The sequence below is a fragment of the Pan troglodytes genome, chromosome 20, assembly GCF_028858775.2.
Source record: "Pan troglodytes isolate AG18354 chromosome 20, NHGRI_mPanTro3-v2.0_pri, whole genome shotgun sequence".
In the NCBI taxonomy this organism is placed as follows: Eukaryota; Metazoa; Chordata; class Mammalia; order Primates; family Hominidae; genus Pan; species Pan troglodytes.
This window is the reverse complement of record NC_072418.2, coordinates 20,388,617-20,410,840: the sequence shown is the minus strand read 5'-3', so window position 1 is coordinate 20,410,840 and position 22,224 is coordinate 20,388,617. Positions and strand designations below refer to the sequence as shown.

Genomic DNA, 22,224 nt, shown 5'->3' with positions numbered 1-22,224 from the left:
CTATTCCCGCCATCAGCTCTCCAGCTTGCATCTCCTTCCACCCATCCACATCCTTCCACTTCCCAAGGATCATTGCCACCTGCTCTAGAAACTTCCCTAACCCTGCTCAACCCCCTCCCCCACTTCACTGTTGCTCCCTCCAGCTCGCCAGGAATACGTTTTCTCTTTTTTTTTTTTTTGAGACGGAGTCTCACTCTGTCACCCAGGTTGGAGTGCAGTGATGCGATCTTGGCTCACTGCAAGCTCCGCCTCCTGGGTTCACGCCATTCTCCTGCCTCAGCCTCCTCAATAGCTGGGACTACAGGTGCCCGCCACCACACCCGGCTAATTTTTTGTATTTTTAGTAGAGACGGGGTTTCACCGTGTTAGCCAGGATGGTCTCGATCTCCTGACCTTGTGATCCGCCTGCCTCGGCCTCCCAAATGCTGGGATTACAGGTGTGAGCCACCGCACCCGGCTTTTTTTTTTTTTTTTTTTTTGAGACAGGGTCTTGCTCTGTCGCCCAGGCTGGAGTCCAGTGGTATGATCTTGGCTCACTGAAACCTCTGCCTCCCAGGCTCAAGCGATCCTCCCACCTCAGCCTCCCAAGTAGCTGGGACCACAGGTGCGCGCCACCACACCCAGCTAATTTTTTGTATTTTTAGTAGAGACGGGGTCTTGCTATGTTGCCCAGGCTGGTCTCAAAGTCCTGGGCTCAGGCGATCCGCCATCTCAGCTTCTCAAAGTGTTTGGATTACAGATGTGAGCTACCACGCTCCACCTATATTTTCTCTCTTCTTGTGTTTGGAATTATATTTTCAAAGTTCAAGTGTCCAATCTCCTTATACGTGCAGGGTCACTTTGGGTTGGTGACTTCGTCTCTCTGGCCTCAGTTTCCTTCCTTGTGTGACAAATGGGGACAACAACAGCACCCAACTCCCAAGGGTCTTGCTGGGATGAGGCTGGCACAGTGCTGGCCCCAGGAGATCCTCGGGTGAGGCTGCACCAGGCACCACCGCCCAGACCAGCATCTGGGTCTGACTCAGAGCCAACTGCTGGCCCGTTTCCCAGACCTGGCAAACCCCCAGCGGCGTCTGCCTCCCTTGGACTGGGCTGGCAGCCGAGGGTCCTAGGAGGGGCTGTCTCAGGTCTGTCTCTCCCACCAGAACTTCTAGACTTCAGACTTGCCTCTGTGCCAGCCAAAATGTGGTCTTTTTTTTTTTTTTTTTTTTTTAGACGGAGTCTCACTCCATCACCCAGGCTGGAGTGCAGTGGCGCGATCTCACTGCAACTTCCACCTCCTGGGTTCAAGCAATTCTCCTGCCTTAGCCTCTCGAGTAGCTGGGACTACAGGCTCATGCTACTATGCCCGGCTAATTTTTGTATTTTTAGTAGAGATGGGGTTTTGCCATGTTGGCCAGGCTGGTCTCCAATTCCTGACCTCAGGTGATCCGCCTCCCTCGGCCTCCCAAAGTGCTGGGATTACAGGCATGAGCCACTGCGCCCAGCCAAGAGTGTGGTCTTTGTAACAGAGCTTGTTTATGTCCCTCTCCTGCTCACACTTCCCCCATGGCTCCCTAGTACACTTCATGCTTCGGCCCTGCCCTGGCGCAATGAGACTGGGGCATCCCTGTCTGGCTTAATCTCCCCAGCACCACCCAGCAAAGAACCAGGCTTCTATGGCGGCTTCAATACTAGCAACTGATGACAGATGTCACAGGAGGCCTCCCTGAGTCTGGGGGTGTGTGGGGTGCATGGGGTGGGAGTGGCGGTGCAGGAATTTCATCCCTTTTTCCCAGATGGGGAAACAGAGGTTCGGGCAGGCAAAGTCATTTGCTCAAGGGCTTCCAGCAGAGTCAATTCGAATCCTGAACTCAAAGCTCTTAACCATTCTCTACCAGGATATCTTTGGGTGGGGTGGGGAAGTCGGGGGCGGTTTCTATTTTCTCTTTGCTGATCTGAATTTTCTGCAGCGAGCCTGCACGCCTCACACAATTAAAAAGGATTTAAAATAAATGTAGGTGCCACTGTCGGGGTTCCAAAATGCAGGTGACTTTTGATCCTCAAATGGTCACCTCCATTACACAGCAGTACTAAAAGGAGCTCAGAAAGGCGTAGCCCCTCACTGGGGTCACACAGCCTTTCAGGGGCAAATCGGGGAGTCTGACCTTTGGAGAGAGGGTGGAGGTCACACCCCTGCAGGTGGCAAGGGAGTGCGGCCCCTTTAAGAAAGCAAGTGCTTTCAAGAGGAGCCCCAGCTGGGGAGGGAGCAAGGGCAGGAGTGGGGCTTGTTGCCAGGGGCAACCAGTCGCCTAGCAACAGGCTTCCTCACTGCAAGCTCAGGGCTTGCAACTGGGGAAGGGGCTTTCTGACCTGGTCCTTCCCTGACTCCTGGGCCCTCCCCTGTTCACCCATCCTCTGTGGCACCCTGTTAGCCTGGCTCTGCAGGAGGAGTCCCTGTTCCCTGAACTTGCCACTCAATGTCACATCTCTGGTCTTTTGCCCAGGCTTTCTCACAGCAAACACGATTCTGTGTCCTGGTTCCTACTCTAGGACCCCCAAGGCTGGGTTCAGCCCTGGTCCTGCAGGGCTGAAGGTGTCTAAGCTGGCTCTGGGTCCCCCAGACTGGGGACTCCTCCCTTGGGGCTGGGGCTGGGATGGATTCTCTTGGAGACCCCAGCATCTCCTAGGGCTGGCTGGGGATGAGGTCACAGTGGCAGGGAGAGAGGAAATGAATGAATGAAAACAACTCTGTCTCACTCAGCAGCCCTTGGGCTACAGGAGGTGATCTCCAGCCTGGACAGTGGAGGGGTGCACAGGCCATGAGACGCCAGGTCAGGAAAACCCCCCAGTTCTCCAGGATGGGAAGGGGGTGGAAATTCCCTGGCTGGAATGACCCTGGGTCCTGGAAGTTCAGTTTGGCCCTGGGTTTGAGCACTGACTCTGCACTTTTTCATGGGGCAACTTCAGGTTGCCTAGACGTTCCCACTCTGGGCCTTGGTCTCCCTATGACACAAGCTATGACTTGCCCAAGGTTGTAAGGCCTGTGAGGTCTGGGGTGGGTGTGGATTCAAACCCAGCCTGACTCTTCCCACTTTAACTTCCATCCCTTGCAGATCCTCTACCTGTCCAAGGCTGTAACCGCAACTCACCCAGTCCCCCCATCTCCATAAAAGTCCCCACAGCCCTGCCAGCATCCCCCGCCTAAATAAGAGTGGGTCTTACCCAAAAATGCTCCCCAAAATACGACATCCTGATGGTCTCTGTGGAGACCCCTGCAGGCCCCGTCCAGTGCCTGTCTGAAGAGAGAGGCAAGTTTGAGCTACAGAGTCATTGCCAGTGTGGGCTTGGTGGGGGGAAAGTCCCTCCCTGTAGAGGAAGGAGAGAAAGGATGAAGGAGGAACTGAAAGCTCCAATGCTAAGAGCATGCCAGGACCCCTGAGATAATTCAGCCCCAGTGCTGGTCCCAAGTAGCTCCAGTAGAGGGGGACAGAACAAGACACAGATGCCCCCAATTCCACAGAGTCAGAACTGGACTAGGTGGAGGGACAAGAGCTGAGGGAGTCTAGATTGGAGGAGGGGGCATGGAATGTGGGGTTTTTAGGCATGTATAAGAGTTCATAGCAGTGGGTAGGAGCAGTGCTGGATGACCCCTAACCTTGACAGGAAAGCTCTGATCCACTTCACAGATGGGAAAACTGAGCCCTCCCCTCCCCCAGAGGGGAAGTCACTTGCCAAGATCACACAGCTAGGAAGGGACAGTAGATTTGCACTCTGGACTGGCTGAGCCCAGACCTGAGCTCTCAGCTCCACTCCAGGCAGCTCCTGCAGGAAAAGCGTTTGAAGAGAAATAGATGCAGGGGCTGTGATCAGCCACATGGGGGTTGGGGTCCCTGAAGTATCCCTGAGGGTCCCCTGGGGTCTTCTGAATTCCTCTAGGACAGTCCTCACCTTATGTACCCTCCTGGGAGTCAGAGCTCACTCCTCACTGTGATGACCCAGCTGGCATTGCTGCCCCCACGAGTCCCAACCCTGCCCTCAAAAGCCAGTGTTCACCTGGTGTCTGAGTCACTGTCCAGCTCCGTGCCTCAGTTTCCCCATCTGCAAAATAAGAAGGAATGCTTAGAAGGGATCTTGCCGGGGAGCCCCAGGTGTCTCTGCACAAGAGGCTGGGTCAGGCCGCCCGGCAGGGGACGGACAGGCAGTGTCCTTGGCATGTTCTAGAGGCCAGGCTTGTCACTGGAGCCTGCAGGCCTCATGCATAATTCATGACCCCACAGGCAGCTCAGTAGCAGCTGGGAGCCTGGTAGGAACAGTGGCAGGAGTGACAGGGACCCGTGACCACAGGATGGGGAAGCTCCCGGGGCCTCCCCAGGAAAGGACTGAGCAAGACCTTGGGCAAGGCTGCCCCTCTCTGTGCCTCAGTTTACCTAATCTTGAAAGTTAGTTTAGGCTAGAAGTGGTGGCTCACGCCTGTAATCCCAGCACTTTGGGGGACCGAGGCAGGCAGATCACTTGAGGTCAGGAGTTTGAGACCAGCCTGGCCAAAGTGGTGAAACCCTGTCTCTATTAAAAATACAAAAATTAGCCAGGTGTGGTGGCGGGCACCTGTAATCCCAGCTACTTGGGAGGCTGAGACAGGAGAATTGCTTGAACCTGGGAGGCGGAGGTTGCAGTGAGCTGAGATGGCACCACTGCACTCCAGCCTGGGCGACAGAGTAAGACCCTGTCTCAAAAAGAAAGAAAGAAAGTTAGTTTAATTGGACCCATTATCATTGAGCCTCCAATCCCGGGACTTCTGTGAGTCACCCAAGACCTCCTACTTGCTCACCCAGACTAGAACAATGTCAGGGTCCCTGAGTTGATTCAGCCCCGGGCCTGGCCCTGCAGGAGTCCCCAGTCTAGAGAGACAGAGCTGGACACAGATATCCCCGTCCTGCATGGTCAGGGCTGGGCCAGATGGAGGGACAAGGTCCAAAAGAACCTAGACTAAAGGAGGGCTCATGGGAGTTGGGGTTTTAAAGCATGAATAGGAGTTCACTGGGCAAGGAATTATTTGTTTCAACAAACATTCCCAACCCTGCACTGGTTAATGACAGGGCCCCTGAAAAACTTCAGTCCCCACCACAGCCCCTTAGGAAACCTAGTTTGGTGGCAGGGGTAGGGTGGTGAGCATGCTACACTGACATCCCTAGGGGAAAAGCCCTAAATTTCCATATCATTTCGTAGCTTCCGTCCATGACCAGGACCCTAAGCATCTCCAAATCTCTTAGAGCTGTGCTGACTGGCATGGGAACCACTAGCCCCATGTGGTGACTTAATTTTTTTTTTTTTTTGGAGACAGGGTCTCGCTCTGTTGCCCAGGCTGGAGTGCAGTGGTGAGATCATAGCTCACTGCAGCCTCCACCTCCCAGGCTCAAGGGAGCCTTGAATAGTAGCCTCCCGAGTAGCTGAGACTACAGGCTCACGCCTGAATAATTTTTGTATTAAGTTTTTTTTATTTTTTTATTTTTTCTGGAGACAGGGTCTTGCTCTGTCACCCAGGCTGGAGTGTGCAGTGGCATGATCACAGCTCACGGCAGCCTCGACTTCCCAGGCTCAAGTGATCCTCCCATCTCAGCCACCCGAGTAGCTGGGACTACATGTCTAACTAATTAAAAATAAAAATTTTTTTTTTTTTTTTGGTAGAGACTAGGTCTCACTAGTGTGGCCCAGGCCAGTCTCGAACTCCTGAGCTCAAGCCATCCTCCTGCCTGGGACCCCCAAAGTGCTGGGATTACAGCCATGAGCCACAACCCCTGGCCTTAATTTTTGTATTAATTTTTGTATTAATGTTAAACCAAGTAAAATTAAATACAATTGGCTGGGCGCAGTGGCTCACGCCTGTAATCCCAGCACTTTGGGAGGCTGAGGTGGGTGGATCACTTAAGGTCAGGAGTTCGAGACCTGCCTGGCCAACATGGTGAAACCCCCATCTCTACCAAAAAATATAAAAATCAGCAGGGCGTGGTGGCACACACCTGTAGTCCCAGCTACTTGGGAGGATGAGGCAGGAGAATCGCTTGAACCTGGGAGGCGGAGGTTGTAGTGAGCCAAGATTGCCCCACTGCACTCCAACCTGGTTGAAAGAGTGAGATTCTGTCTTAAAAAAATAATAATTAAATACATACACACATACATACATACATACATACATACATACATACAATTATATGCCCAGCTCCTCAGCTGTGCCAGCCTCTCTTCCAAGGCTCAGTAGCTACATGGGGCTGATGGCTGCTGTATTGGATGGCACAGATGAGAAAGTCCTACGGCCAACATTGTTCTAGAAGATCCCAGGAACCAAGGAGCCCAAGTTCCCCAGAAACCAAGAATCTCACTACTGTTTTCACAGTTTCAATTAGATTGCCTCACCCCACCTCTGGCAGACAGATACACATGGAGCACCAGTATGTGTGCGACCCTGTACCCAACTATTCACACGCATCTGCTCATCCAATCTTCATGCCATGCCCTCAGAGGCAACCCCAACTTTATGAAGGAAACCGAGACACAGAGAGATCAATCATTGGTCCCGGCTGACTGTGATTTTGCCCCTGGTCTGTCTGCCAATGACCTCCTGTTTGAAACCATCACGCGTGGCTCTCTGGGTTTCCAAGCTCCCCTTGCCGCCCCCCTAACCCAAACCACCACTCACAGCTGGAATGGGGGACGGGGGGCAGGGCAACGGGTGGCCCCATGCAGGCTTTGGCCAGCCCAGGAAGTGACACCTGCTACTTCTCCTGAAACCCAGGCTCCGGGCAGGGGGGCCTCCCCTCTGTTCCTGAGGGGGGCCAAGGCGAGATGATGGGTATCTACTGGCCAGGGCTCAAACTCACCGGACAGGGTAGAGAGTGGGATGGGGCCCCTGTCTGACGGGGCAGGCGCCAGGAGACAGCCACGAGGCCACTTCCGTCAGCACCAAGTTGGAGGCTTGTGTGCATGGGTTGGGGGGGGGACAGGAAGCTCACCCCGCCCCGCCTACCATCCAACCGCCACCTTTCCTCCCCCGCCCGATCAGCACCCGTGGGACCTCCCTGGAACTACACAGGCCATGGGTGAGTAAACAAGAGGCGCTTGAACCTGGAGCCCCCCGGCCTGAACCTGGAGCTGTTCTTACCGAACAAATATTAATCATGGCAATTGGGAAATAACTGAGCACCAACCCTGGCCCAGGCATTCAACATCTTGCCATCCTGAGGTAGGCCGATACCCACTTCACAGACTGGGCAAACTGAGGCTCAGAGAGGGAAATGCGCTCAGAAAGGGGAAGACATGGCCAGGCGCGGTGGCTCACGCCTGTAATCCCAGCACTTTGAGAGGCCAAGGTGGGTGGATCACGAGGTCAAGAGGTTGAGACTATCCTGGCCAACACAGTGAAACCCCGTCTCTACTAAAAATACAAAAATTAGCTGGGCGTGGTGGCCCATGCCTGTAGTCCCAGCTACTCAGGAGGCTGAGGCAGGAGAATCACTTGAACCCGGGAGGTGGAGGTTGCAGTGAGCCAGAGGTTGCAGTGAGCCGAGATCGCGCCACTGCACTCCAGCCTGGCGACAGAGTGAGACTCCATCTCAAAAAAAAAAAAAAAAAAAAGAAAGGGGAAGACATTTTTGCATTCATGAGCGCTTTCCTTCATTACAAAAGAAATTTAAAATTATATTTTAGGTGGTGGCTGATGCCTGGAATCCCAGCACTTTGGGAGGCCGAGGCAGGTGGATTGCTTGAGCCCAGGAGCTCGAGAACAGCCTGGGCAACATGGTAAAACCCCATCTCTACTAAAAATACAAAAGTTAGCTGGGTGGGGTGGCATATGTCTGTAATCCCAGCTACTCGGGAGGCTGAGGCAGGAGAATCGCCTGAACCCAGGAGATGGAGGTTGCAGTGAGCGGAGATCGAGACACTGCACTCCAGCCTGGGCGACAGAGAGAGACTCTGTCTCAAAAACAAAACAAAACAAAACAAAACTGTATTTTACAACTACATTGACATAAAGACAAATATATTAATATTATACACAAAAATGTTTCCTTCAACCCAAGAGTTCATTTTTTTCCCTTCGGATTTTAAAAGAAGTGAAAACATCAACCTAGGGACCCCTAAAAGCACTGTGAGCCTGAGACATTGGGCATTTTGGGTCTGATGGAGAAGTCAGCCCTGCTAGAACCCAAGTCTCCCAGCCTGTACAGCACCAGCACAAAGCCCAGAGATGGCCGGAGACTTGCCCAAGGTTACACAGCACATTGCCAGCTGACTCAGAGGTCCCCATCCTGCCTTCCCGGCACCAAGTCTTGCAAACCTGGGGCTGAGACATGTGAGCAGCCCCAGAACAGATAAAACAAAGCAGGAACCACATCAGCAACAAAGGCAAGACCCGAGCTCCCATCCTGGGAATCGAGTGGTGCCTGGCTGGGTGTCCGGAGCCGCTGACGTCTTGCCTGATGACCTTGGGCCACTCCTGACCTTCCAGGATCTGGCTTCCAGGATCCTGGGAAACAGGATCTCACATTTCCCTCTCTCTTGGACCCCAGTGTATGTACAGTAGGGCCAGTAGCAAGGGTTTTCTCATCCTTCCCACGGACCAGTCACTTGGTTCAAGCAGGTACCATGCTGTTTCAATGACCCACTATGTCATGTCTCCCCTCTTGGCCTTGCCACCTGGGCTGCGATCACTTAGACAATCTGGCTTGATTCTCGTCACCACACCTCAAGGCAGTATCTTATCTCAACCAGCACCACGATGGGGAAACTGAGACACGTGCCCCAGGTCACACAGTGACTCGGGCCACCAAGTGGGAATCTGAGCCAGGGATTCTCAGAAATTTTCTGTCCTCCCCATGGGTCCCCTCCCTCTTCCTCACTTCATTTGGCAAACATCTATTGAATGCCTACTGTGTACCTAACTTTCCCAGGTGCTGGAGTCTCCTCAGGCAATGCCTTTGGTAGACTCCCCCTTCCCCTCCCTCCTCCTGGTCAGCTGTGACCCGATTTAAAGAGCACTAATACTGTCATTAATATTCTAATAATCACGTCTGTATTTACAGAGCTTCCTCCTCCCACAGATTCCTCCCATCTTCCCAGAGGAATTCAGCCCATTTCACAGAAGAACAAACAAAGGCACCGAGGGAAAAACACACACACAGGTAGAGGCAAATTCAAACCTGGGGGTGTCAGACTCCCAGCCCCGTGCCCACCGCTGGGAGGGCGCTCCAAGGGACAGGGAATGAGCTGGCCTGGCAACTCCCACCCCCTCCTGCCCAGGACCTCGCCCGAGAACAGGTTCACCCCTGGCGTGGGTGATGGTATGTGGGTCAGGGTGTGCCCTAAGTGGCCCCAATGGTGAGACCAGGGTGGCGATGCCCCATCCCAGCCATTGCAGCTTGGTCCTATGTTTTACTCCCTGTCCCCATGCCCTCAGCCCCAATATCAGAGTGTCATCATCAACCCATTTTGCAGTGCAGTAAACTGAGGCTGAGAGGATAGCAAGGCACTGTGGGAGGGTCTCCAAACCCAATGCTGTCTTGACCCCAATCCACCCACATGTTAAGCAAAAGAGTGAATCACCATTGGACAAAATGTGGGCTGGGTGAGTTCAGAATCTGTAAAATGCAGGGTCCGAAGCTCCCAATCTCAATTTTCAAAAGAGGAAACCGAGGTTCAGAAAGGTGCTGTCACCTGCCCAAGGTCACCAGTGAAGCAGGTCCATTCGACACTGCCTCCTGGTCCCCAGTGCAGCTGGGGCAGGTGACTCGGGGGATCCAAGGCAGATGGAGGGGTCCCCCACCCCCCAAGCCTCCTCCGCACCCCACTCACAGCCAGCCTCTGGCAAGATCCTAATTTACCTCGATTTATTTTAATCCCCAGGAACAGATGCTAGCTGTACACCCCGCCCCTCAGTAAAAGAGGGACCCCCCCCCCCAAGTCCAGGCTCCAGGCCCTTCAAGGCCTGGCCTGGATAAACCGTGCCAGGCAGGGGACCCCACAGTGACCTCCTCCCCAAAATTCCAACCTTGGGGTCCCCACAGAAGATGCCAGTGAAACGCCCCCCACCCCATCCTTAAGGTGGGGGACTGGGATGGGGCAGATTAGAGGAGGGGCCAGGTGACACCTCAGCTCCTCCAGCCACCAGGCCTGGATAGGGGTTCACAGTGGAGGAAAAGGGAAGGGGTCCTTCGTCTCGGTCCCCGGTGGTCTGCAGGCCGGAGCTGGGAAGAGGGAATTTGCGGGTGGTCCCCATCTCAGCCACCGCCCAGGGTTCCAGGCTGGAAGGGGAGCGGCGCCCCCATCTTTGCAGCCCCAGAACCCAGACCTAGGCTTAGAATAAAAGAATTTGGGGAGGGGTCTCGCGTCGTCGCCGCCCCCGTGCACGCTCGGTTCTAGGCCAGGAGACGGGAGATTTGGGGAGCGGTCCCCATTTCCGCCTGCGGACCCCCAATTACCACTTGCGGGGGGGAAGCCGGGGCGCCCACCGCGTAGCCCCAACCCCCTGCTCTCCATCCCTCGCGTCCCGCCGCGCCTTTGCCCTCCGCAGCCGCCGGGGCTGCAGGGCACGGAGCGCGTGGGAGGCTGCGCGGGCCAGGGTATCCCAGGGGGTTCCGGGGGGCAACACTCACCTCCTGAGCTCGGGCCGAGCCCCGCGCTCGCCGCCACCTGCGGCTTGGTCGCTGACACCCGAGCCCGCCCCGCCCCTCCCTCCGCGGCTGCGGCGCGGCTGCCGGCGGGCTCCGCCCCCGGGGCGTGGCCTAGAAAGTCCCCACCCCCGCGACGGCGCCAGGAGGCAGGGCGGGCTCTGATCCCGCGCGGTCCCCCATTGGGCCATTTAGGCGTCCAGCTCCGCCAGCTCAGCGCGCTGATTGGTCCAGCCGAAGACTAGGCTCCTTTTTATGTTCCCCCCGCTTACGCCACCCGCAGTCTATTTGCATAATTTAAAGAGACAGGCGCCACTACTTCGCCCTGAGACTCAGTGGTAAGGAGTAAGGAGCGACCAACGTTTATTGAGCGAACAGGCAGGGCTCAGTTGATGACCCCCCACAAGCCTGTAACCTGGACATTATTGGTCTTTATTTTACAAATGGGAAATCTGAGGCTCAGAGAGGGCAAGATCTTGCTTGGAGGCCACACAGCAAGTCTGCAGCCGGCCTAGGGCAGCCCCGGGATCCGGCACCTTGCAGAGGAGGTCATCCCCTCATATGCCATGTGATAGTTCTTTTTTGGAGTTCGAACTCGATCGCTTGAGGTTAGGAGTTCGAGACCAGCCTGACCAACATGGTGAAACCCTGTCTCTACTAAAAATACAAAAATTAGCTGGGCATGGTGGCAGGCGCCTGTAATCTCAGCTACTTGGGAGGCCGAGGCAGGAGAATCACTTGAATCCGAGAGGCGGAGGTTGCAGTGAGCCGAGATCACATCACTGCACTCCAGCCTGGGCGACAAGAGTGAGACTTCGTCTTAAAAAACAAACAAACAAACAAACAAAAACAAAGAAAAAGAAAATATAAACTTACACAACCCCTGCCAGTCCCCCATCCTACCCTCTGCGTAGGGTCAGGGCACCCGGCTGATTTTCTTGCCCCTCCACCAGCCTCCCAGGCTCAATCAGGGCAGCCCAGGAGCACAGACCAGAAGCTTGGGAGGCCCTAAGGATCTTCTCTTCCCTTCATTACCAGCATTTCATCCCGTGGATTCAGTGTCTCTGAAACAGTTCCAAATTGTCCATTTTCCTACACCCCATAGTGGTCCCAGCGAAGACCCAATTATCTTCAGCCTGGATGCCAACTCGGTTTCTTATTTGTGTTTCTTGTTCCCTCCATCCCAGCCCTAGACAATCCCTATTCTCCAAGGCAACTGTAGTTGTTCTTTCTTTTCTTTCTTTCTTTGTTTAGAGACAAGGTCTTGCTCAGTTGCCCAGGCTGGAGTGCAATGGTGTGATCATAGCTCACTGCAGCCTCAAACTCCCAGGCTGAAGCGATCCCCCTACCTCAGCCTTCCAAAATGCTGGGACAACAGGCGTGAAGCACTGAAACTGGCCAGTTCCTTTTATTTCCAAATAAACCTTTTATTTTAGAGCAGTTTTAGAATTATTGTGAAGAGAGTACAGAGAGTTCCTGTATACCCAACACCCAGCTTCTCCTATTATTTTTTTCTTTAATTTTTTTTTTTTTAATAGAGACAGGGTGTCCCTATGTTGCCCAGGCTGGTATCAAACCCCCGGGCTAAAGCAATCCTCCCACCTCAGCCACCCAAAGTGCTGGGATTAACAGTCATGAGCCACTGTGCCTGGTCTATTATTATTATTATTATTATTATTATTATTATTATTTGAGACAGAGTCTCGCTCTGTCACCCAGGCTGGAGTGCAGTGGCATGATCTTGGCTCACTGCAAGCTCTGCCTCCCAGGTTCACGCCATTCTCAGCCTCCCAAGTAGCTGGGACTACAGGCACCCGCCACCACACCCGGCTAATTTTTTGTATTTTTAGTAGAGATGGGGTTTCACCGTGTTAGCCAGGATGGTCTTGATCTCCTGACCTCATGATCCGCCCACCTCGGCCTCCCAAAGTGTTGGGATTACAGGTGTAAGCCACTGCACCCGGCCTATTATTATTATTATTATTATTATTAATTTATTTATTTGGTGAGACGGGGTCTTGCTCTTGTCACCTAGGCTGAAGTGCAGTAGTGCCATCTCAGCTCACTGCAACCTCTGCCTCCCGGGCTCAAGCAATCCTCCCACCTCAGTGTCCCAAGTAGCCGGGATTACAGGCACGCACCACCACGTCCAGCTAATTTTTGTATTTTTTTGTACAGACAGAGTTTCACCATGTTGCCTAGGCTGGTCTTGAACTCCTGAGCTCACTCCATCCTCCCCGCTCATCCTCCCAAAGTGCTGGGATTATAGGCGTGAGCCACTGTACCTGGCCTGCTTCCCCCGTGATTAACGCCTTCCATTGGTATGTCCATTTGTTACAGTGTCTTTTTCCTTTTTCTTTTTCTTTTTTTTTGAGACAGATTCTCACTCTGTTGGCCAGGCTGGAGTGCAATGGCACTATCTCGGCTCACTGCAACCTCCGCCTCCCAGGTTCAAGCAATTCTCCTGCCTCGGCCTTCCGAGTAGCTGGGATTACAGGCACACACCACCACACCCAGCTAATTTTTGTATTTTTAGTAGAAATGGGGTTTCGTCATGTTGGCCAGGCTGGTCTCAAACTCCTGACCTCAGGTGATCTGCCTGCCTCGGCCTTCCGAGGTGCTGGGATTACAGGAGTGGGCCAGTGCGCCCGGCCCGCCTCCCACATGATTATCACCTTCCACTGGTATGGCCATTGGTTGCAATGTCTTTTTTCTGTCCTAGAATCTTACATGACACTTACTCCTCATGTCTCCTTAGGCTGTTCTGGGGTGTGACGGTTTGTCAAACTGTCTTGTTTTCGGGGACAGTTTTGAGGAATGGTGGTCAGGTGTTCTACAGAATGTCCCTCCATTGAGGTTTCTCTGATGTCTTTCTCACAGTTAAATGAGGGTAATGGATTTGGGGAAGGAAGACCACAGAGGTGAAGCACCCATCTCATCACACCATATCAAAGGTACAAACTGTCAACATGACTTACGCTGCTGGTGTTGACCTTGATTTCCCGGCCGAATGGCATCTGTCAGGTTTGGGGGCTTTTTGTAGTTTTTGTTTTGTTTGTTTGTTTTTTGTTTCTTTGTTTTCTTGAGACAGAGTCTCGCTCTGTTGCCAGGCTGGAGTGCAGTGGCGTGATCTCGGCTCACTGCAACAACCTCCGCTTCCCAGGTTCAAGCAATTCTCCTGCCTCAGCCTCCTTAGTAGCTGGGATTACAGGCGCCCACGACCACACCCAGCTAAGTTTTATATTTTTAGCAGAGACGGGGTTTCGCCATATTGGCCAGGCTGGTCGTGAACTCATGACCTCAGGTTATCCTCCTGCCTCGGCCTCCCAATGTACTGGGATCACAGGCATAAACCACCACACCCGGCCAATGTGTACTTGTTACTGGGGTGACGTGTCTTGGAGGCCCTGTCTGCAGACAGAGCAGGGAGCTGTATGTGTGTATATATGTATATACACATATCTGTACATATTTTGCTGTAACTATCTATATTGGGTTGAACATGAGCTCAGCCTCCTCCCCTTGCCTGTCTGTGATCTTCTACTTTATCCCTGAGAAACCTGGCTCCCACTGTCAGCCCTCCAAAGTAGGAGGCAGGACTCAACTCCAGAGGTGGGGTTGCGACATTGGACCAAATTGAGGACTAGCTATTATAAAACAGACCCCCAGGGAAGGGGCTTTCCTTAAGACATGCCCACTGGTGTGCCATGTCAGTTTACCATTGCCATGACAACATGCAGAAGTTACCACCCTTTTCCATGGCAACAACCCTGATGACTCAGAAGTTGTCACCCTTTTCCTGGAAGTTTCTGCATAAACTGCCCCTTAATTTGCATATATATACATATATATATATATATATATATTTTTTTTTTTTTTTTGAGATGGTGTCTTGCTCTGTTGCCCAGGCTGGAGTGCAGTGGCATAATCTCAGCGCACTGCAACCTCTGCCTCCTGGGTTCAAGCGATTCTCCTGTCTCAGCCTCCTGAGTAGCTGGGATTACAGGCGCACACCACCATGCCTGGCTAATTTTTGTATTTTTAGTAGACACGGGGTTTCACCATGTTGGCCAGGCTGGTCTCAAACTCCTGACCTTAGGTGACCCACCCGCCTCAGCCTCTCAAAGCGCTGGGATTACAGACTTGAGCCACCACGCCTGGCCTTCATTTGCATATAATTAAAAGTGGGTATACGTATGAGTGCAGCTGTGCCTGTGAGCTACTATTCTGGGTGGACTGCCTATGCACAGTGGTCTTGCTCAGCAAGGAACAGCACCTCTGATGCTGCTCTACACGGCCATTTCAGTAAATGCCGCCGTTTAGGGCCAGGCGCGGTGTAATCCCAGCACTTTGGGAGGCCGAAATGGGTGGATCACCTGAGGTCAAGAGTTCGAGACCAGCCTGGCCAACATGGAGAAACCCTGTCTGTACTAAAAATACAGAAATTAGCTGGGCATGGTGGCTCATGCCTATAATCCCAGCTATTCGGGAGGCTGAGGCTGGAGGATTGCTTGGGTCAGGGAGTTGGAGGCTGCAGTGAGCTATCATCACACCACTGCACTCCAGCCTGGGCAACAGCAAGACTCTGTCTCAAAAAAAAAAAAAAAAAAAAATAGCCAGACCAGACCTGGTGGTGGGCACCTGTAGTCCCAGCTACTGGAGAGGCTGAGGCACGAGATTTACTTGATACTGGGAGGTGGAGGTTGTAATGAGCCGAGATGGTGCCACTGCACTCCAGTCTGGGTGACAGGGCGAGACCCTGTCTAAAAAAAAAAAAAAGAAAGAAAGAAAAGGCCAGGCATGGTGGCTCACACCTATAATCCCAGCACTTTGGGAGGCTGAGATGGGCGGATCACCTGAGGTCAGGAGTTCAAGACCATTCTGGCCAATATGATGAAGCCCCATCTCTACTAAGAACAAAAAAATTAGCTGGGTGTGGTGGCAGGCACCTGTAATCCCAGCTACTTGGAAGGATGAGGCAGGAGAATTGCTTGAACCCAGGAGGCAGAGGTTGCAGTGAGCCAAGATCATGCCATCGCACTCCAAGAGCTAAACTCCATCTCAAAAAAGAAGAAGAAGAAGAAAATATTGCTGTTTACCAGCCTGGGCAACACGGCCGAACCCCATCTCTACCAAAAAAAAAAATACAAAAATTAGGCCAGGTGCGGTGGCTCAAACCTGTAATCCTGGCACTTTGTGAGGCCCAGGTGGGAAGATCACGTGCGCTCAGGAGTTTGAGACCAGCCTGGGCAAAATGGTGAAACCCTGCCTGTGCCAAAAATACAAAAAATTAGCTGGGCTCCATGGCTTGTGCCTGTAGACCCAGCTACTTGGGAGGCTGAGGTGGGAGGATCCCTTGAGCCCAGGAGGCAGAGGGAGCAGTGAGCGGAGATCACGCCACTGCACTCCAGCCTGGGTGACAGAGCAAGACGACCCCATCTCAAAAAAAAAATTAGGTGGGCATGGTGGACTGTGCCTGTGGTCCAAGCTTCTCAGGAGGCTGAGGTGGGAGGACTCCTGGAGGCTGCAATGAGCCAAGATCATGGCACTGCACTCCAACATGGGCATGAGAGTGAGACCCTATCTTAAAAAAAAAAAAAAAGGAAAAAAGAAAAAAGTTGCTGTTTAACACAATTGACTTGCCCTCAAATTCCTTCCTGGGTGAAGCCAAGAACCCTCTCAGACTAAGCCCCAATTTTGAGGCTTGCCTGTCCTTATCACCTTCACGTGCTCAGCTGTTCCATTGAAGTGCATGTGTGTAGCAATTCCAGAATGTTTAACTGGGACCCACAGTGGGGTTTCAAACAGAAACTGCTCACCTTTTTCTCCAGCTTGAAACACTCCCCAGACTCCCCAGCACTCTTGGTAAAAACTGCAAACCTGTCTCAGCAGCCCATCATGCTTATGGGGTCCGGCCCTCCCTACATTCCTGTCCTCACCTCTGTCTACCCACCTCAATGCAGGGGGCACAAAAGCCGTTCCACCTCAGGGTGCATCTGACTGGTAACTTTCCTACCTTGAGCTCTTAGTTCCTGTTTGGTCCCCTCCTCCAGGAAGCCCTCCATCTGGCCTCCCAGGCTCCTTTCCCACCTTTAGCTCTTGTGGTCCCCTCCTCCAGGAAGCCCTCCTTCTGGCCTCCCAGGCTCCCGTCCCACCTTTAGCTCTTAGTTCCTATGTGGTCCCCTCCTCCAGGAAGTCCTCCTGGCATCCCAGATTTCCTTCCCACCTTTAGCTCTTAGTTCCTATGTGGTCCTCTCCTTCAAGAAGCCCTCCAGCTAGCTTCCCAGGCTCCTGAAAACCCATCTGGTTTTCCTTCCAAGCCAGTGCTGATCCCCCAGGACTGGGATGTTATGTTAGGCATTGCCCCCTCCCCTTCCAGCCTGGGAGCTTCTTGGGGGCCCTGGTACTATCCACACCTGTCAGGTGAGGTCTGAACTGCATCCACACTCCCCCAGACACTCCACTCCCAAGCCTGGGCCAGGGGAAACAGAGCTCAGAGAAAGCAAGCTACTCTTGGAAGTCACACAGTAAACACACGTCAGAGGCAGGACTTGACATGGGTGTGCTGGTACCACAGCTCACACCTGCCCTGGGCCCAGATCCCAAAGGATGCTGTAGGGGGTGGGGAGGACAGGATGACATAGGTCAGGCCTGTCTGGAGTGCCTGGGGCTGAACAGGCCAGGGAAGAAAACTCAGGGGTCCAGTTGCCAAAACAGCCCAAGGCTCCCTGCTCTTCCTGGAGGTTCAGGCCAACTTTCTTATTTCTGAGACTGGGGAAAAGGAGAAGCCCAGAGAGGTTAAGGAACATTCCCGAGGTCACCCAGCAGTGCTGCCAAGCTGGGGCACAACCAACATTTCCCAAGAACCTGCTGTGTGGGTACAGGTACTGGGTCCTGTCCTGGGCAGCGGGGACCCAGAAACAACCAAGATGGAGAGGGTGCAGCTCTCATGGGCTCACAGTGGGGGGAATCAATATAAACATATTGACATATAAACATATAAACAAGTAAGAGTCTGCTAGGGCTATGGACTAAAAGGAAATACAACAGGGAGATGTGCTGGTGGACAGGACGACACTTTATTTATTTATTTATTTATTTAATTTATTTATTTTGAGATGAAGTCTCGCTTTTGTCCCCCAGCCTGGAGTGCAATGGTGTGATCTCGGCTCACTGCAACCTCCATCTCCCGAGTTCAAGTGATTCTCCTGCCTCAGTTCCCTGAGTAGCTGGCATTACAAGCACCCGCCACCAGGCCCAGCTAGTTTTTGTATTTTTGGTAGAGACGAGGTTTCACCATGTTGGCCAGGATGGTCTCAAACTCCTGACCTCAGGTGATCCCAAAGTGCTGGGATTATAGGCGTTGAGCCGCTGCGCCCGGCCTTATTTATTTATTTTGAGACAGTCTCACTCTGTTGCCCAGGCCATCTCAGCTCACTGCAACCTTCACCTCCCAGGTTCAAGCGATTCTCCTGCCTTATCCTCTCGAGTAGCTGGGATTACAGGCACCCACCACCACGCCCGAATAATTTTTTTTTTTTTTTTTTTTTTGAGACGGAGTTTTGCTTTTGTCGCCTAGGCTGGAGTGCAGTGACACGATCTCGGGTAACTGCAACCTCTGCCTCCCGGGTTCAAGTGATTCTCCTGCCTCAGGCTCCAGAGTAGCTGGGATTACAGGCGTGTGCCACCATGCCCCGCTAACCAGGTTGGTCAGGCTGGTCTTGAACTCCTGACCTCAGGTGAGCCACCCACCTCACCCTCCCAAAGTGCTAGGATGACAGGAGTGAGACACTGCATCCGGCCCTAATTTTTGTATTTTTAGTAGAGATGGGGTATGACTATGTTGGCCAGGCTGTTCTCAAACTCCCGACTTCTGGTGATCCGCCTGCCTCAGCTTCCCAAAGTGCTGGGATGACAGGCGTAAGCCACCATGCCTGGCCAGGACACTTTTAAGAGAGGGAGTCAGGAAGGGTCCAGGCAGTGGACTAAGAGGTAGCAAGGAGGGCTACCTGGAGGAGGTACCATACCAGGCAGGGCTCCACCACGCCCTGCCCCATCACTGCCTCTCTCTGGGAAGAGCTGACATCTTCCCAGAAAAGAGCTCTGGCCACGCCCCACCAGGACCTGGCACCCCCACCCCCACCCCTCTTCCACTGGCGGGCCTCTCCCAAGTCCACTTTAAGCCCGCTTCCCCTGCGTCTCCCCTCCCCCAGGGCCCCATGGGATTTGGTCCCAGCTGCTCAGTGAGGCCTCCAGGCAGCTGCCTCCCACACTCTTCCCCCTTTGCGGGGGCTTCAATGTCACCCTTCTCTCGGTTCCTCCAGCAAACCAGGCCTTTGCCTCTGCCGGTCCCTCCTCCAGGAGCACCCTTCCCCTTCCCTAATAAGGCTCACCCTTTTGCATCTTTGGGAAGCCTCCTTTAACCCCCAAGGCGGCAGTGCTAAAAGGCTTCCTCTGAGCCCTCGGGGTGCGCGTGCCACCTCCCCACACCTCACACCATGGGCTGTTGCTTCTTTGTGTTTCACTCGCCCACCTGACACTGTTTGCCCAGTGGGAGGAACTTCCAACAGTTTTTGTTTTTATTTTGTTTTGAGACAGAATCTTGCTCTGTTGCCCAGGCTGGAGTGCAGTGGTGCGATCTCAGCTTACTGCAACCTCTGCCTCCCAGGTTCAAGCAATTCTTCTGCCTCAGAGTAGCTGGGATTACAAGACGTGCACCAGCACACCTGGCTAATTTTTGTATTTTTAGTAGAGACGGGGTTTCTCCATGTTGGCCAGGCTGATCCTGAACTCCTGACCTCAAGTGATGCGTCTGCCTCGGCCTCCCAAAGTGCTGGGATTACAGGCATGAGCCACTGCACCTGGCCTAAAAAGCTTTTTTGAGAGTCAACTGGCAAGGAGACAGTAGGCGAAGTTCAAATCTGTCTCTTCAAGCTGGAGCTTGGGGGCAGGTTTCATAGGCAGAGGGTTATCATGGGAGAGATACGGAAATGCAATGGGGGTGATATGACTGCATCACGTGCAGGGGCGATGATGCGTTTTTGGTGCTCAAGTCCACACTGCAGTAAACAAGGCACCGCCCTCCCCCTTTTATTTTTTGAGACAGGGTCTTGCTCTGTTGCCCAGGCTAGAGTGCAATGGCGAAATCACAGCTAACTGTAGCCTCAACCTCCAGGAGCTCAAGTGATCTTCCCACCCCAGCCTCCCAAGTAGCTGGGACTACAGGCGTATGTTACAACACACAGCTAATTTTTGTATCTTTTGTAGACGGGGTCTCACTATGTTGCCCAGGCTAGTCTCCAATTCCTGGGCATGAGACACCACACCCAGCTTTCTCTTTTTAATTTGGTCCCCATTCCTTTTTTTTTTTTTTTGAGATGGAGCCTCGCTCTGTCACCCAGGCTGGATCTCAGTGACGGTGGGATCTCAGCTCACTGCAATCTCTACTTCCTGGGTTCAAGCAACTCTCCCTGCCTCAGCCTCCTGAGTAGCTGGGATTACAGGTGCGCACCACCATGCCCCGTTAGTTTCTTTTGTATTTTTACTAGAGACGGTTTCACCATGTTGGCCAGGCTCGAACTCCTGACCTCAGGTGATCCGTCTGCCTGGGCCTCCCAAAGTGCTGGGATTACAGGCGTGAGTCACCACGCCCAGCATAGTCCCCATTCCTTGATCCGAGTACTTGGGTTCTACCTGTAGTTGACTTTTTCATTCCACCCAAGGGTTATGAATTGGGCATGCTTTGTTCATCTGTTAATGCTCCACAGATATGTGACTTGCACCCTGGGGGTCCATTGCACTGAAAAACGACTCATCATTTTGTTACATTTTGTTACTAACAAAGCTGAACCAGATTGGACTGGTTCTATGTTTATACCACACCCATTTGTTGTAGTCTGTTCAGCCTACAACAAAGGAATTCAGTGGTCTGGACAGACTATATGGCTTACAATACCAACAAAGTTTATTCTTTGGCTTTTTTTTTTTTTTTCCAGAGTCTTGCTCTGTCGCCCAGGTTGGAATGCAGTGGCACGATCGCCTCACTGCAACGTCCTTCCTCCCAGGTTTAAGTGATTCTCCTGCCTCAGCCTCCTCCTGAGTAGCTGGGATTACAGGCATGTGCCACCATGCCTGGCTAATTTTTGTATTTTTAGTGGAGATGGGATTTCACTACATTGCCCAAGTTGGGGGTCTCGAACTCCTGACCTCAAGTGATCTGCCCACCTCAGCCTCCCAAAGTGCTGGGATTACAGGCATGAACCACTGTGCCCAGCCACCTTTTGCCTTTTAACTAGAGATTTCTGTCCATTTACAACATTTGTTGAAATGACTGGCAAGTTCTATGTACTCTCCTCATCTTAATAGAGACAGAAACCCCATCTCTACTAAAATTACAAAAAAAAAGTTAGCTGGGCGTGGTGGCAGGCGCCTGTAGTCCCAGCTACTCGGGAGGCTGAGGCAGGAGAATGGCGTGAACCCGGGAGGCAGAGCTTGCAGTGAGCCAAGATCGCGCCACTGCACTCCAGCCTGGGTGACAGAGCAAGACTCCGTTTTAAAAAAAAAGTTGCAGTTTGGCCAGGTGCAGTGGCTCATGCCTGTAATCCCAGCACTTTGGGAGGCTGAGGTGGGAGGATCACTTGAAGCTAGAAGTTCGAGGCTGCAGTGACTGTGATCCCACCCACTGCACTCCAGCCTGGGCAACGAGAGACCATCAAAAAAATATATATATCTCTACAGCAAAACCATGCCTAAACAAAATGGAAAAGTACATTTGGAAAACATTTACCACATAAGTTTATTATCCCTAATTTAAAAAAGAAAATTGTGTAGGAATGAGAAAAAGACAAATACCCAATGAGAAAAATATCAAACCAGCTAATTAGAAAAAGGCCTGTAAGCCAGGCACAGTGGCTCACGCCTGTAAATCCCAGCACTTTGGGAGGCCGAAGTAGGATCGCTTGAGCCCAGGAGTTCATGATCAGCCTGGGCAACATAGTGAGATCTCATCTCTACAAATAATAAAAGAAATTAGGCGGGTGTGGTGACGCACACCTGTGGTCCTACTTACTTGGGAGGCCAAGGTCGGAGGATCACTTGAGTCTGGGAGGTCGAGGCTGCAATGAGACATGATCATGCCACTGCCCTCCAGCCTGGGCAACAGTGAGGCCCTGTCTCAAAAGAAAAAAAAGGGCTGGGCCCAGTGGCTCATGCCTGTAATCCTAGCACTTTGGGAGGCCAAAGTGGGTGGATCACCTGAGGTTAGGAGTTCAAGACCAGCCTGGCCAACATGGCAAAACCCCGGCTCTACCAAAAATACAAAAAATTAGCCAGGCAGTCCCAGCTACTCAGGAGGCTGAGGTGGGAGGATCACTTAAGCCCAGGAGGCAGAGGTTGCAGTGAGCCGACATTGTGCCACTGCAGTCGTCTAGGTGACTGAGCGAGACCCTGTCTCAAAAGAAAGAAGGAAAAAGGCCTGGGCTGGGCACGGTGGCTCATGCCTGGAATCCCAGTACTTTGGGAGGCTGAAGTGGGTGGATCACTTGAGGCCGGGAGTTTGAGACCAGCTTGGTAAACATGGCAA

At 52.7% G+C, this 22,224-nt stretch overlaps 1 protein-coding gene and 1 long non-coding RNA gene across 39 annotated transcripts in view; one reads left to right on the top strand and one right to left on the bottom strand.

Moving 5' to 3' along the window:
* Nucleotides 1-10,713, bottom strand: part of FCHO1 (FCH and mu domain containing endocytic adaptor 1) — a 41,189-nt gene extending 30,476 nt beyond the window's left edge. For 7 of the 38 annotated variants that reach the window (XM_054673140.2, XM_063801352.1, XM_063801354.1 and 4 more), the window contains exons 1-4: nucleotides 10,629-10,713; nucleotides 4,036-4,080; nucleotides 3,711-3,804; nucleotides 3,205-3,274 (exon numbers count right to left, since the gene is read on the bottom strand). In XM_054673140.2, coding sequence (XP_054529115.1) covers nucleotides 3,205-3,231 — 27 coding nt within the window. In that variant the 5' untranslated portion in view covers nucleotides 3,232-3,274; nucleotides 3,711-3,804; nucleotides 4,036-4,080; nucleotides 10,629-10,713. Of the gene's footprint in view, nucleotides 1-3,204; nucleotides 3,279-3,637; nucleotides 3,805-3,930; nucleotides 4,081-6,857; nucleotides 6,962-10,628 lie in introns of those variants that run through there. The other 31 variants (XM_016935468.4, XM_063801353.1, XM_063801357.1 and 28 more) reach the window with 20 other exon arrangements.
* LOC107969691 (uncharacterized) lies at nucleotides 7,047-11,465 on the top strand. Its single transcript, XR_008540968.2, has 3 exons — nucleotides 7,047-7,219; nucleotides 7,684-7,776; nucleotides 9,060-11,465. It is a non-coding gene; the product is annotated as an uncharacterized LOC107969691 (long non-coding RNA).
* Nucleotides 11,466-22,224: the final 10,759 nt, after the last annotated feature.